The sequence below is a fragment of the Pelodiscus sinensis genome, chromosome 7 (assembly GCF_049634645.1).
Source record: "Pelodiscus sinensis isolate JC-2024 chromosome 7, ASM4963464v1, whole genome shotgun sequence".
NCBI classification, from domain to species: Eukaryota; Metazoa; Chordata; order Testudines; family Trionychidae; genus Pelodiscus; species Pelodiscus sinensis.
The window spans coordinates 34,613,377-34,626,768 of NC_134717.1; the positions used below are offsets into that span (position 1 = coordinate 34,613,377).

Consider the following 13,392-nt stretch of genomic DNA (forward strand, 5'->3'; position numbering starts at 1 on the left):
CCAAAAAAAACCCCACCACCACCAAAAAACCCAGCAACTATTTTTGCTTGCATGTTGCAGATTTGTTCATGTGCAAACTTTCAGTTAAGTCTTTACATAGCTCTTTACTAAAATACTGGTCAGTGTCATCTGTACCATGGAATACTGCAATTTTCACTCTTGCTTCCCAGTTTGTGCCATGTAGCATGAAAAGTTAATGCGATCAGTGTCTGTTTTACCCCAAGTGAAATGCTCTAGCAACTATGATAACACTCCTGTAATATACGTTTTTTTTTATTCTCCCTCCCTTGCTCCTTCCCTCCCAGTGCTGAAAGCAGACGAGAGAAGAAAGCTGACTCAGGGAAAGGTGTTGACCGGGAGACTTGTCTATGACTTGTTCTTCAATTTATTTTTCCAAACAAATGAAAGGAGTGCCACAATCATTAATATAACTGATTTGATCATATATTGTAAACTTTGTCTTTCATCCCAAAATAGCACAGATAATGTAAGTAGTGCAATATTTATTTAATTTTCTTCTAAATGTCTACAGTCAGTTATCTGTGCAAAATCTATTGTACTCAAGCATCTTCACTTTTCTTGCTATGTGTTAGCCACTTGATAATACAGCTCAGCAATTTAGTAACCATATTTCTTTCAAAACTTATAATTTAGTGAGTTTTTAGTGTATTTTTCTACTTCACTTGTGTGAGAATACGTAATATCTTCATTCAAGACAAACAGCCCCATTTCTTTTTTAGTTCTAGTCAATTATTTCAAGAGGCCCAAATTAACAAGGAAAAGTTAGTTTTAAAAGCTTTTTAAAAAATAATTTCTGACCTAATCTGCAAACCCTTTCTTGCTACAATAATCCTTACCTCTGTGAACTTTCCCACTGAACTCAAGGGTTATTCTTGTACTAAGGGCACTAGTATCCGACTTTTTATTTATGCAGTTTTCCTTGAATTAATACAGAATATTTAATATTCAAAATTATATGTAACTAGAACATAAAATCACATATCTAATATATATAAATACATTCTCTCACCTTGTTAAAACACATCCTTTGATGTGAAATATTCATATGGTATTTGCTAAAAATGCAAGCTGTGATTACAGTATCTTGTACTGTACTCAATGTTGCAATGGTAGGCAAAAAAGGTGCATTATGTTGTTAATGAACCTGGTATTTTAGAATACTAGTGGGAATTTTGTGGATATAAATCGTTACCAGACACATGCAGTTTTGTTGCCCTTCTAGTGATGATCAGTTTTCTGTGTAATTGCCTAAAACCTTTAAATGCCTCCAATAAAATCATACATTAAGATGTACACCTATATTGTTGCCCCTTAGCTTACAATAATGCCCTGCTATAATCCAGATATGAATCATGCACACAAACTTAGAGATGGTTGACTACTGTTTTTGTTACATGCTCTTTTCCTTAGTCCATTAAATGCACGTTCATTGCAATTAAGACATGATGCAAAAACTAGGACAGTCAATCACAAAGTATGTGATTAATACAAAATTAACTAGCTAGTTTAAAAAATAGGCACAATTAATTGCAGTTTTAATTGCACTATTAAACAATAATACAATACCAATTTAAATTTGTTATAATATTTGTATATTTTTCTACATTTTCAAATATATTGATTTCAATTAATTTACTGCATACAAATCCACTAAGTCCTATTTCTGGTTCAGGCAATCAGTAATAGTAATACATTTATGTTTGTACAACAACATACAAGTTTACTGTTATGGAAGATAATGTTACCTGCTTCTTATTTATAATATCACCTGAAGGTGGTCACATAGCTCTATAGTAGCTGGTGTTCAAGGTATTTATGTGCTAGATGTACTAAACATTCATTTTCTGCTTCATGCTTTGATTTGTAACGTTTTACGTTGTTTTATTTTTGAGTACAGTTATGAAAAAATGTATTTATAAATTGCACTTCCATTATAAAGAGAGTGCACTGGTACCTGTATGAGTTAAATTAAAAAACAGTAATTTTTTTTTGTTTTTATAGTGTAAATATTTGTTATAAAAGTAATAATATAAAGTTAGCACAGTACACTTTGTATTCTGTGTTTTATTGAAATGAATATATTTGAAAATGTAGAAAAATGCTCAAAAATATTTATAATAAAATTAAACTGGTATTATTAACAGTGTGTTTAAAACTGCATTTAATCACAATTATTTTTTAAACTTGTGATTTTTTTCTAATAGTTTAACAGTTTAAAGTCATTAAAAATAAGTCAGTTTAGTACATACAAACTGATTTTACTATATAGGCATGACCCTTCAATTTTTTAGCAAACTACATTTTCCAATAAAGAATTGGAACAATAACATAAATTTTAGAGTGTTATGTGGGAATGCCTTGATTTGTTATTTTTAACAAATTCAAAAATGACACGAATTCTCATCATTGTGCTAATGGCTTGCAGTCTTGTAATCATTACCAGTGATCAATTTATAGGACTTTAAGGCTTCCTAGCTCTTCCAATATGCTAATAATCTCTCCACAGAACTCACAAGAATTACTTTTCATATACACCATATCCAACACATTAAAAGCATTGCTTGTAAAGCTGACTAATGTAGCCAATGCATTCTATTGAAAATAAGTAGGGAAACTGTTCTAAACTCTAAAATGACCTTAAAGGGTTTTGATAATACTAAAATAAAGAAGATTGTATTTAATGGATGCAAAGAAGTATTTACATTTAATAAAAATGGCTTGTATTTGTAAAGTTAGGGAAAATGCAGGCACCTTAAGGTTAAAATGCTTTGTTTTTGTGTACCTGATGATACATTGTAACATTCCAATTGTTTTAAGCTTAGTATAGAAGTACAATATTGGTTCATCTCTGGAAGAAGCCTGCTGATGTTTTGATATGTTGCTGACTTTCTGTTACAGATGATCAAAGTGAATTAGATGTTTCACTTGACCAACTCTTAGAATACTAAGAAATCAGTGTATTCAGTGGCATTCTGTATTTCCGTTCAGTATTTGAGGGGTTTTTTTACAGTCACTCTATACTTGTGAATTTTAATGCTATTCCAATGTTAATCTTAACATTTTGAAATCACATCAACTATAATGCAAATGTAGTGTTATGTATTTACTTCTAATTTCATATTCCTGGTCAAAATTACTGAATTTCTTGGATGTAATTTATTACAAAAGTTAAAGTAATGTGTACATGTGAATAGAATATTGTGTTTTTCACGACTAAGAAATGTTATGTGGAAATAAATATTTATCCTAACTGATTTTCATTTTCCTATTGCAAGACACGTTGCAAGTGATCAAATCTGCAGGGCATTTGTGCAGCATGACGTGTGTTTCTTGCTGTAAACAGCTGAAATGCTACGTCAGGTAGACACGTTGAAATGTTTCGCTTGCACTAAGGAAGCTGTGTGAGGCACTCACAGCTCAATGAACATTTTGGAGTAAATAATTACATTGACTGCACTAATCCTGCAAGCTGCTCTGTGCCAGTGAAACTCTGTGCCTAGACAGTGCCTCATTAAGGTTTCGAACTGCGTTAACTAGTTGTTACAACTCACAAGTCACATGATATGGTTTCTGTTCTAAAACTGGATGAGTGTAATTAAATGTTCACTACAAGCACTGAACAGAGATAGCACAGAGTTGCATTTCCTCAGGCACAGACCAGAAACTAGATGATGATTTAGTCCCTAAAATGGTCTCTGGTTCCTCCTCTTGCTCTGGAGGAAATCATGTACATCAGCCTATCCCTACATAGATTACTTCCCCTTGGCACACTGACTCAGATGTGCTGGCAGGTCCAAGAGGGTACAGAGCCCGGGCTTAGCCCTTTCCCCAGTGATGTACATTTCACCCTGCCCCCTGCTTATTTGTATTATGGTCACTGGCCAGAATTATAATCCACACTATTTCTGTGGTGCTCCACTCATACAATGCGTTAATGGCCCATTATAGAGAGAGTGCAGATCTTTGTGTTTTCTTATGTTCCTGAGGTTAAATCAATCACCAGATCTGCTTGGGATGTGCTGCCAATCCTATAGCTACAGGGAGTCTGAAAGGTGTTGAAATCCTACCCACATGGTGTTTCATGCTGACTGAATTGTGTGATTACAACATGATTGCTACTTGGAATCAGGGAGGTTTCTCCACACAGCAGGCTGGGTGGGACATACCATTTGTGCCTAACTATTGTACTCTGGTGCCTAAAATGGGCCTTAATCCACCTTGTGATTCTAGCCTGATTCTGTTCTGCCTTACCCTGGTGTAATTATAAGGAGTTGGGGTGGGGGAATGTGTGTGTATGAGGGACTAGAATCAGACCATTGTATTCCTCCTGTATATTACCCTGGCAGCCAACGATGCACCACTGCTACAATGGCAATACTATTCATACCCTAGTGATAGGACTGTTTCATGCTTCAAATCAGTTTTCATCTATGTCCTAGAAGCTGCTTATCACCTAAGATGAGAGTAATTTAAGATAATTAGCATAATACTTTGAAATGCAATGTTCTGCCTCGTTGATAAAACAAAGCAATTAAATAAAGCAGAATGAAATGTTTAAAAGCTAAAGGGCCTTGCCAGTCAGATTTTACCAATTGGAGGACAGGATGTACTGCTTATGTAAACCACATTGGACACAAGTTTCCATTGAACAAACCAACAAAGAGTCTGCTGGCACTTTAAAGACTAACAGATTTATTAGGGTATTAAGGCTTAAACTTTCATGAGCTACAACTCACTTCCTCAGATGCTGAAAAGAATGACAAAAAGAAAAAGATACAGAGACGGGATTAAACATCTGTGCTAATTAAATCAGAGTGCATATGGCTTATCTTCAACAGTGTTGACAAGGTGAGAGTACTTGAATGGGAAATTACCTGTTGTAATACAAGAACAACTCCATGTGTTTATTTAGACCAGGGTAGGGAACCTGTTTTTGTTGGTTGGGGGCCACTGACCCACAGAAAAGTCAGTCAGGGGCTGCACACAAGTGAGAAAAACAAATAAACAACCCACACCTCACCAGCATGGGCTCCCAAATGCTGGGGCAAGCCCTGCTCATCGGGGGCCAGATCCAGATAAGCGGGGAGAGGGGGTGAGACTGCCTCTGGCCCCCGAGCCTTACTTTCTCCACCCTGATTTAGACCTTTGTTCAGGGTGTCAGATCTGCATATGAATTCCAGCTCAGCAGTTTCTCATTGCAGTCTGGGTTTGAAGAGGGTTTTTTTTGCCTGAGAATTGCAGTCTGGGTTTGAAGGGGTTTTTTTGCAACTTGTAAGTCAGAAAGTGTGTGCCCAGGGGGTTAAAGTGCTCTCCCACTGGCTTTTGGATGTCTGATTTGTGTCCATTTATTTTTTTTGCATGGATACAGTCTGATTGTCTGATATACATAGCAGAGGGGCATTGCTGGCATATGATGGCATATATCACATTAGTAGATCTGCATATGAATGAGCCTTGGATGGTATAGCTGATGTGGTTGGGTCCTGTGATGGTGTCATTAGGATAGATCTGTGGACAGAGCTGGCAATGAGGTTTGTTGCAGGGATAGGTTCCTAGATTAGTGTTTCTGTTGTGGGGTATGAAGGCAGCATTTGACTCAGGTTGGTGAGAGGGGGCGGGGAGAACTGTCTGTAAGCAAGACTGGCCTTTTTCCCAAGGTCTGTGAAAGTGAGGGATCATCATCATGATAGATTGTAGATCCTTAATGATATGTAGGAGGGGTTTAAGCTGGGGGCTCTAAATAATGTTTAGTGGCATTCTGTTGCTTTCTTTGCTGGGTCTGTCCTGTAGTAGTTGACTTCTGGGTAATTTTTTCAATCTGTTTCTTCACTTCTCTAGGTGGGTATCATAGTTTAACAATGCTTACTAGAGTTCCTGTAGGTGTTTGTCTGAGGCATTGGAGTAAATCTGATTGTTATCTTAGGGCTTGGCTGTAGACAATGGGTTATGTGACGTGTTCTGGATGAAAACTGGAGGTGTGTAAGTAAGTACAGGCAGTCCCCAGGTTACGTACAAGTTAGGGACTGTAGGTTTGTTCTTAAGTTGAATCTGTATGTAAGTCGGAACTGGCGTCCAGATTCAGCCGCTGCTGAAACTGACCGCCAGTTCTGACTTACATACAGAATCAACTTAAGAACCCCAAGCGTCCCCAAGTCAGCTGCTGCTGAAACTGATCAGCAGCTGATTCCTGGGAGCCCGGGGCAGAGCAACTCTGCCTCGGGCTTCCTGTAGTCAGCGCTGGTCAGTTTCAGCAGCGGCTAAATCAGGACGCCTGGGGCAGAGCAGCTGGGGTGCTGCTGGGTTGGTCCAGTAGCGCCGCTCCTCGGCACAACTGGACCAACCCAGCAGCACCCCATCTGCTCTGCCCCAGGCGTCCTGATTCAGCTGCTGCTGAAACTGACCAGCAGTGGCTGAATCAGGACCAGAGCAGCTGGGGTGCTGCTGGGTTGGTCCAGTAGCGCCCAGAGCAACGCTGCGGGACCAACCGGCAGCGCCCCAGCTGCTCTGCCACAGGCGTCGGGAGAAAAGCCTAGTCTGCTGGGGGGGGGGGGCGTACTAGCTGCGCCCCCCCCACCCCAGCAGACCAGGAAGACGCGGGCGGCGGACCGAGACACACCGCGGTCCTGCTGCCTGGGTCCTCCGCGGCTTTGCTCCCAGTCTCCCTCGTCTGCTGGAGACCAACAGACCAGGGAGATGGGGAGCAAAGCCTCTGAGGACGCCGGCAGCGGGACAGCCGCGGGGCGTCTGGGCTGCCTCGCTGCCCGAGCCCCCCCGCGGCTTTGCAAAGCCTGGGCTGCCCCACTGCTGGCTTCCCCAAGGCTTTGCAAAGTCGCGGGGGGGCGGGGGGGAGGCTTGGGCAGCGGCTTTGCTCCGCGTCTTCCTGGTCTGCAGACCAGGGAGACGCGGAGCAGCTTTTCTCGCCCGGAGTACACGGGCGGTGGGACCGCGAGGTCCCGCAGTCCGTGTACTCCGGGGCAGCCCCGTTCGTAACTGCGGATCCGACATAAGTCGGATCCACGTAAGTCGGGGACTGCCTGTATAGCGGTCAGTAGATTTCTGGCATAGAGTGGTATTAATATGACTAAGAGATATTTGTTTCAATTGGTAGCACTCCCTATTATTTGCAGTGAGTACTAATGAAGGAAAGCTGTACTATCCTTTATGAAGCTCTCATACCTGTCCTCGGGGGAGAGCTGAGGCCCATTGAAAAAAAAAAAGGTTTCTACACAAGAGATTATTTTATCATGGTTGCTATTTTTTAATGTTTCTTTAATGTGCTTCCCCTGGCATAAATAAGGAAGGAAAAGTTACTTATCACTTCTATAGCTTTCAGCATATCTAATTATTGTCGTCCTACACCTAAAAACACCACTGTAATGGAGATAATCCTATCAATCACACGAGGTGGAGGGATCTGTTTGAGTAAATGAGGTAAGGCTGTACTGTTTTCAAAGTACACGTTTGTGAAAACTGCAGCCTTGTTTCCACTAGAAGCCAGTCTGTCTCTTCATGGAGATGGAACACTAATGCTTCTTTGAGTTTGTTTCCTCCCTGGATTTTAATCTGACTACTTCTAGATTCACACCTAAGATTACTAACCCGTCATGCACATGTAATAACTACCTGATAGGTAAGAAACCCAGTGTGCTAAATGTCATATAGTAATGTCGTAGTTTGTTACACAATACTACCAAGGGCTAAACAAACACAATTGTGAAAAGGGTGGAAATTCTGCATTGGATTAATTTTTCATCATTACAAAAATGTATTTGTTATTGGAGTTTTGACAAAGAACTACAGGTACTGTACAGAACAAAATGCAGGACAATGTAGCACTTTAAAGACTAACAAGATGGTTTATTAGATGATGAGCTTTCGTGGGCCAGACCCACTTCTGGTCTGGCCCACGAAAGCTCATCATCTAATAAACCATCTTGTTAGTCTTTAAAGTGCTACATTGTCCTGCATTTTGCTTCAACTACCCCAGACTAACACAGCTACATTTCTATCACTATTGTACAGAACAAAATATTGATTCTGTCCATACCTATGCCTTTAGTCCATTACAAGTTTGCTGTTCTGGTTTTAAGACAAATGATTTAGCTCTTTCCATACAGGGCACAGAGAGCTCTGCTAAAAGCTACAGCACTGTATGGTCTCTTTATTTTTAATTCTAAAAGGCTCATACTAGTCCTGATTTTTCCAGCATGGAGACTGTTAAGTGGAACATGATAAGTCTGAGAGAATTTTATAGGAAGGTTGTGGAAAACTCTGACACTATAGCACATTTCTATACAAAGACATCATTGAGTCTTTGTTCCCACAGATTGTTAGATGATCAGGTTGCATTATCCTTTTTCATTCATTATCTGTATCTTAAACACTGGCAACCTACCCATGGTGATACAGTTGATGCCTCTCAAAGATTACACTAAGTAACAGTGGCCAAAAATCCTTGCTCATGTTGCATGTAAGCAAACCTGGTTATCTGATTAAGGAGTAAGTGCCACAATGCTGGTGCCCTTTAGGCACTTGTGAAATTTAACCCCACTGTTTTGAGAGGTATCTGTGAAGGACTTTGCAGAGCTTTCCTATAATCAATCTGTGTTTGTTGGCATGGGAGGGTGTTTACATAATCCTACAGAGTAGATCCATCATGTCATCTGATGAATTGAATTGTTCTGAAAAAAATAGTGTTTTCTACAAGAAATGTAATATGTAAGTCTCCCTTATTGCTCTTTTTAGTATAGCTGGTTAAAGGGGGGAGGGGACATCATTTTTGCAGAAGTTTTTGTTGAAAATTTCATCCTGATTTTCAGTAAAAATATTCAGATTTCAGTAAACTTCAGAAAAGACCTCTATTAGCCATCTGAGTTTTTTTGACAGGTTATAATTAGGCATGAAAGGATTTAAATTTTCTTGATAAATATCAATTTCACTGTACATGTACAAACTAACAAAATATTATTGCATCAAAACTGAGAATGTCCAGGAACAAAAATGCTGGTTGAGAACTTAGTTTTAATTAAGGATATTTACTTTGTATATTCGACGACGTGATTTCAATTTATGTTTTAATGGTTATAAAGCTTTTTCTCAACATCTACTGCCATTCAGTAATTGTCTGCCCCCTCCCAATAATTTCCTGCAACTGTCAAAATTTACATGGATAACATCAAAAAGTATGTTTCAAATCCATAATTGTATGCTATTCAGCTAGCAACTCTGTGAATGTATGAGTAACTTATCAATCAGTCTCACTAATATAAGAACCAGATTATATGTGTTACATTTCCATTTTAGAGTGAAAGTAGAAAGTACAAAAAAGGTATTCATTTAAGCACCATAGTTTAAAAAAAGAAATTTGGCAAATGGCATGTAAACATTCTTGTGCTGTAAAACCTGATTTAAAACAAATTTAAATAAAAATTCAATAGTTGCTTGGCAACAGAGATTGTCATAAAAATGGACATGATGTGGTCATTAAGAATTTAAAAAACTGTTTTCAGATGTTCATAAAAATAGTTATATTGGCTCAGTGCAAGTATAGATGAAAGAATCTACTGGAAAAGTGCCATTATTAACAACTTGATAGAGAAATCCCAGTATGGTATGAAATGCCATTTTGGAACTAGGGCAATGAGAAGCATTGCTTAATGAAATGGCTCATATGGGTATAAATATGGCTATGTGCCAGTCCTCCAATGCCATGGTCTTTGTCCGTATACCACTAGGGAAAAGAAAAACAGTATTACACTGTGCAGAAGTTTTGTATAGAGGTAGATATAATTGATACATGCAACATACATAAACAACACATATGTAATCAAACAAATTAACAGAGTTCCAGTGCGTCCGCTGGTTGTTGGAATGATGGTGGAGGCAGGTGAGGCTGAGAAGGGGAACTGATGTGTGGAATGTCGATGAAGTACTGAGCAACTTAGTTATTTCCTTGCTTTATAAGAACATAAGAATGACCATGCTGGACCAGACTAAAGGTCCATCTAGCCCAGTACCCTATCTTCTGACAGCGGCCAATGCCAGAGGGAGTGAACAGAAACAGGTTATCAAGTGATCTCTCTCCTGTCATCCATTTCCAGCCCTTGATAAATAGAGGCTAGGGACACCATTCCTACCCATTTTGGCTAATAAGTATTGATGGACCTAACCTCCATGAATTTATCTAGTTCTTTCTTGAACCCCGTTAAACTCCTTATCTTTGCAACCTCTTCTGGCAAGGAGTTCCACAGGTTGACTATGTGACTGTGCATGAAAAGAAACCCCTTCCTTTTGTTTGTTTCTACCTATTGATTTCATTTGGTGACCCCTAGTTCTTACATGGTGTGTGCTGGTGGGACATACTATCAGCCCTACCTCTGTGCTAACAGGATTTTCTTAGCTTTCTTAGATTTCTTAGCTTTCATATGTAGCATCAAAAAAGGCAAGTAGCTGATGGCTGTGAACAATGAAGAACTCTGGGATTTAACTACAAATTTCAGATGTGGCCCACATACAAGGTATTATCAGAGTGTGAATGTGAAGTATGATGAGCTGTGCTTTATGGAGCTAAAGGAACCCTAAGAAACATGAGGATAACAGGGTGAAATTTCAAAAAGACAAAATTTCCTCTAGGCCCTCTGCAAAAGTTGCCACTTTAACTAAAAAATTATACAGGAAATTACTTTGTCCTCAATTATTTTGCCAAATTTGGTGAATAAATTCAGATCCAGAAACCGGGGAAGAGATTGTCATCCTAGTTTGAGTACAAATCTCAGCACAACCTCACTAAAGCAGTTACTACTTATGCCTCCCTATAATACATGCACATTCTTGAGATGATACAAGTAAGAGCTACATTCTCCTCTCAGATCTGGCAGGTAGATCAGATGAGAGACTGTAACCCTGACAACATTACTTATAAACAGAGAGCCATACCATTGCTTGGAAATCCACCTGGGCATCAACGAGAGCTTTGGAGATCTGTGCTGCTTGTTGAAAGTGAACATTATCTGGGAATAAGAAGAAAAAGGTAAAGCAAACATGGCTTCTGAACCGCTTTGGGGGAAAACAAAACAATGCACAGAACACACAAGCAAGATTGTTTAAGATACATGCCTTTCCTGCACTGCTTGCTAGAAGACAAATTACTTGTGGAAAGCTAAATTATTTTACTGATGTAAATGTAACAGCCTTGCCCCTACATGATTTTGTTTTGTCAGTAGTTTAACTGACAAAAAATGTCTAATTAGCTGCAACTCACCATCTGCTGTTCCATGAATAAGGAGATACTCAACTTGTGTGAAATTTTTGGCTCTGGCCATGACTGTTGAACTCTGAAATTAAAAAAAAAAAAGTGCTATTGTTCAAGAAATGGTTTGCCAGCAACTGATTTTCATTTCAGTTAACATAACTAGTGGTCCTCTGAATAAAAATAAATAAAATAACATTCAAATGTGTTGTACTTTACATGGGAACATTCACAATGTGATTCTCAATTTGGGATGTTCATGTGCAGAGTGTCTGCAAAGTAACTTGCATTACAACTCCAGAGGGATGGAGTTATAAGAGAGGCCCCCATGCAATGCATTGCTGACATGCTGTTACTAGCTCACAGCCCTGTATTTGCTATGGGTTTCCAGTGCTATGCAGTAATCCATTAAAAAATGTATTACCGTGACAACATTACTTTTTAATGTAGCGTGTACATTAAATGTAGCATTAAATGTAGGGTGTACAGCTATTTCTGAGAGACTGTACAAGAACTTTCCTCCGCAAAACATACACTACTATATATCTATGGCTATCTCAGGATATATAGAACCTCTTATATCTAAGTGACAAATTTAGATGTATACTTATTGGCTACGTCTACACTGGCACCCTTTTCCGGAAATGAACAGTTTTCCGTTATAAGTATTTCCGGAAAAAGCGCGTCTACATTGGCAGGATGCTTTTCCGGAAAAGCACTTTTTCTGGAAAAGCGTCCGTGGCCAATGTAGATGCGCTTTTCTGGGAAAAAGTCCCAATCGTCATTTTCGCGATTGGGGCTTTTTTGCGGAAAAGACTACTGTGCTGTCTACACTGGCCCTTTTCCGGAACAGTTTTTCCGGAAAAGGACTTTTGCCCTAACGGGAGCAGCATAGTTTTTCCGGAAAAACACTAACAATTTTACAGTAGATCGTCATTGCTTTTCCGGAAAGCAAGCGGCCAGTGTAGACAGCTGGCAAGTTATTCCAGAAAAGCGGCTGCTTTTCCGGAATAAGCGGCCCAGTGTAGACACAGCCATTGAGTGTGTAAAAGATGTTTAAAAAATTGAAGGAATATGAAATACAAGAAGAAAATAACACTGAACCAAAGCCATATCTGAAGCTAGGTCGCACTTTGGAAGCAGAAAAATACTGACATGAGAAAGCAGTTACTAAGATTAATAATGGCAAATTTAAAACACTGACTACATACAGTATGTTAACTAGCAATATGATGATTGCTGGGACTTGCAATTACAACTCGAGAATTGCTATAAAGAAAAGAGGAAATTCAGGCTGAAGAAGAGATCATTTATATGTACAAGGAAGGGTATAAGACATAGTTTGGATATGTACATTAAGATCACAATAAAGTAGGCCTAGTGAGAAATATAACATACGCGCAGCTGATTTAAAAAAAAAATGTGAAAGCAAATTTTCATGCATTAACAATATTTAATTGCTCTTTTGCTAATCCTTCTTGAATCTTTTTGTACTACATATATAAAATACATATCATGAGGAGCATACGTGTAAATGCTTGTCTTTTAGTAATGATATATTTTATTTTAATATCTGAGAAAATTAGATCTATAGAAAGAATTCTCATAATTTTAGATCTAAAAGTCAAATGTCACATGCTACGAAGAAACTATAATATGGAGTGTTCCTCATTTACACTTACTCCTGTTTACATTGTTCTATTAAAGTGACCTTAAAGTGGTTTAAGTATTATTTATTCCCACTTTAAGGCCACTTTTTGCCATTATAGTAATGTAATAAAGCTTACCTGCTGTAAATTGCAAATAAACACAAAATAAAATTGTATTGCATGCTCAACAAAATAAACTATTAACTGCTCCAACTTTCACTATCAAACTCAGAATAACTGCAGAAGAGGGATCTGGAAGGACAGATCAAATGTCTGGAAACCAATGACATACTTAAAGCTGGATACAATAGTGCTAGAAACAAGAGTATTATTATTTATTATGTTCATGTGAGAAAAAAACATCCTAGAAAATATCAAAGTTGGAAAGTTGACAGTCATGGCAAGGTAATTCTGCCCGGAGAAACATGAGTACAGTAGCATTGAGAGAGAACGAGAAATAGGAAGCAACGGTCC

The 13,392-nt window shown here is 38.6% G+C and overlaps 2 protein-coding genes across 5 annotated transcripts in view; one reads left to right on the plus strand and one right to left on the minus strand.

Moving 5' to 3' along the window:
• SLC4A10 (solute carrier family 4 member 10) overlaps window positions 1–5,317 on the plus strand; it is a 308,999-nt gene extending 303,682 nt beyond the window's left edge. For all 4 annotated transcript variants that reach the window (XM_075933502.1, XM_014569435.3, XM_075933501.1 and 1 more), the window contains one exon: window positions 306–5,317. Coding sequence is in view for 3 of the 4 variants with exons in the window: in XM_014569435.3 (XP_014424921.1) it covers window positions 306–372 (67 nt within the window). In the remaining variant the exon portion in view is untranslated. The remainder of the gene's footprint in view (window positions 1–305) is intronic.
• A 3,574-nt stretch (window positions 5,318–8,891) lies between these two features.
• DPP4 (dipeptidyl peptidase 4) overlaps window positions 8,892–13,392 on the minus strand; it is a 76,664-nt gene continuing 72,163 nt past the window's right edge. Inside the window, exons 24-26 of the mRNA XM_006114841.4 lie at window positions 11,282–11,354; window positions 10,957–11,030; window positions 8,892–9,751 (exon numbers count right to left, since the gene is read on the minus strand). Of these exons, the coding sequence (XP_006114903.2) occupies window positions 9,653–9,751; window positions 10,957–11,030; window positions 11,282–11,354 (246 nt within the window). The 3' untranslated portion in view covers window positions 8,892–9,652. The remainder of the gene's footprint in view (window positions 9,752–10,956; window positions 11,031–11,281; window positions 11,355–13,392) is intronic.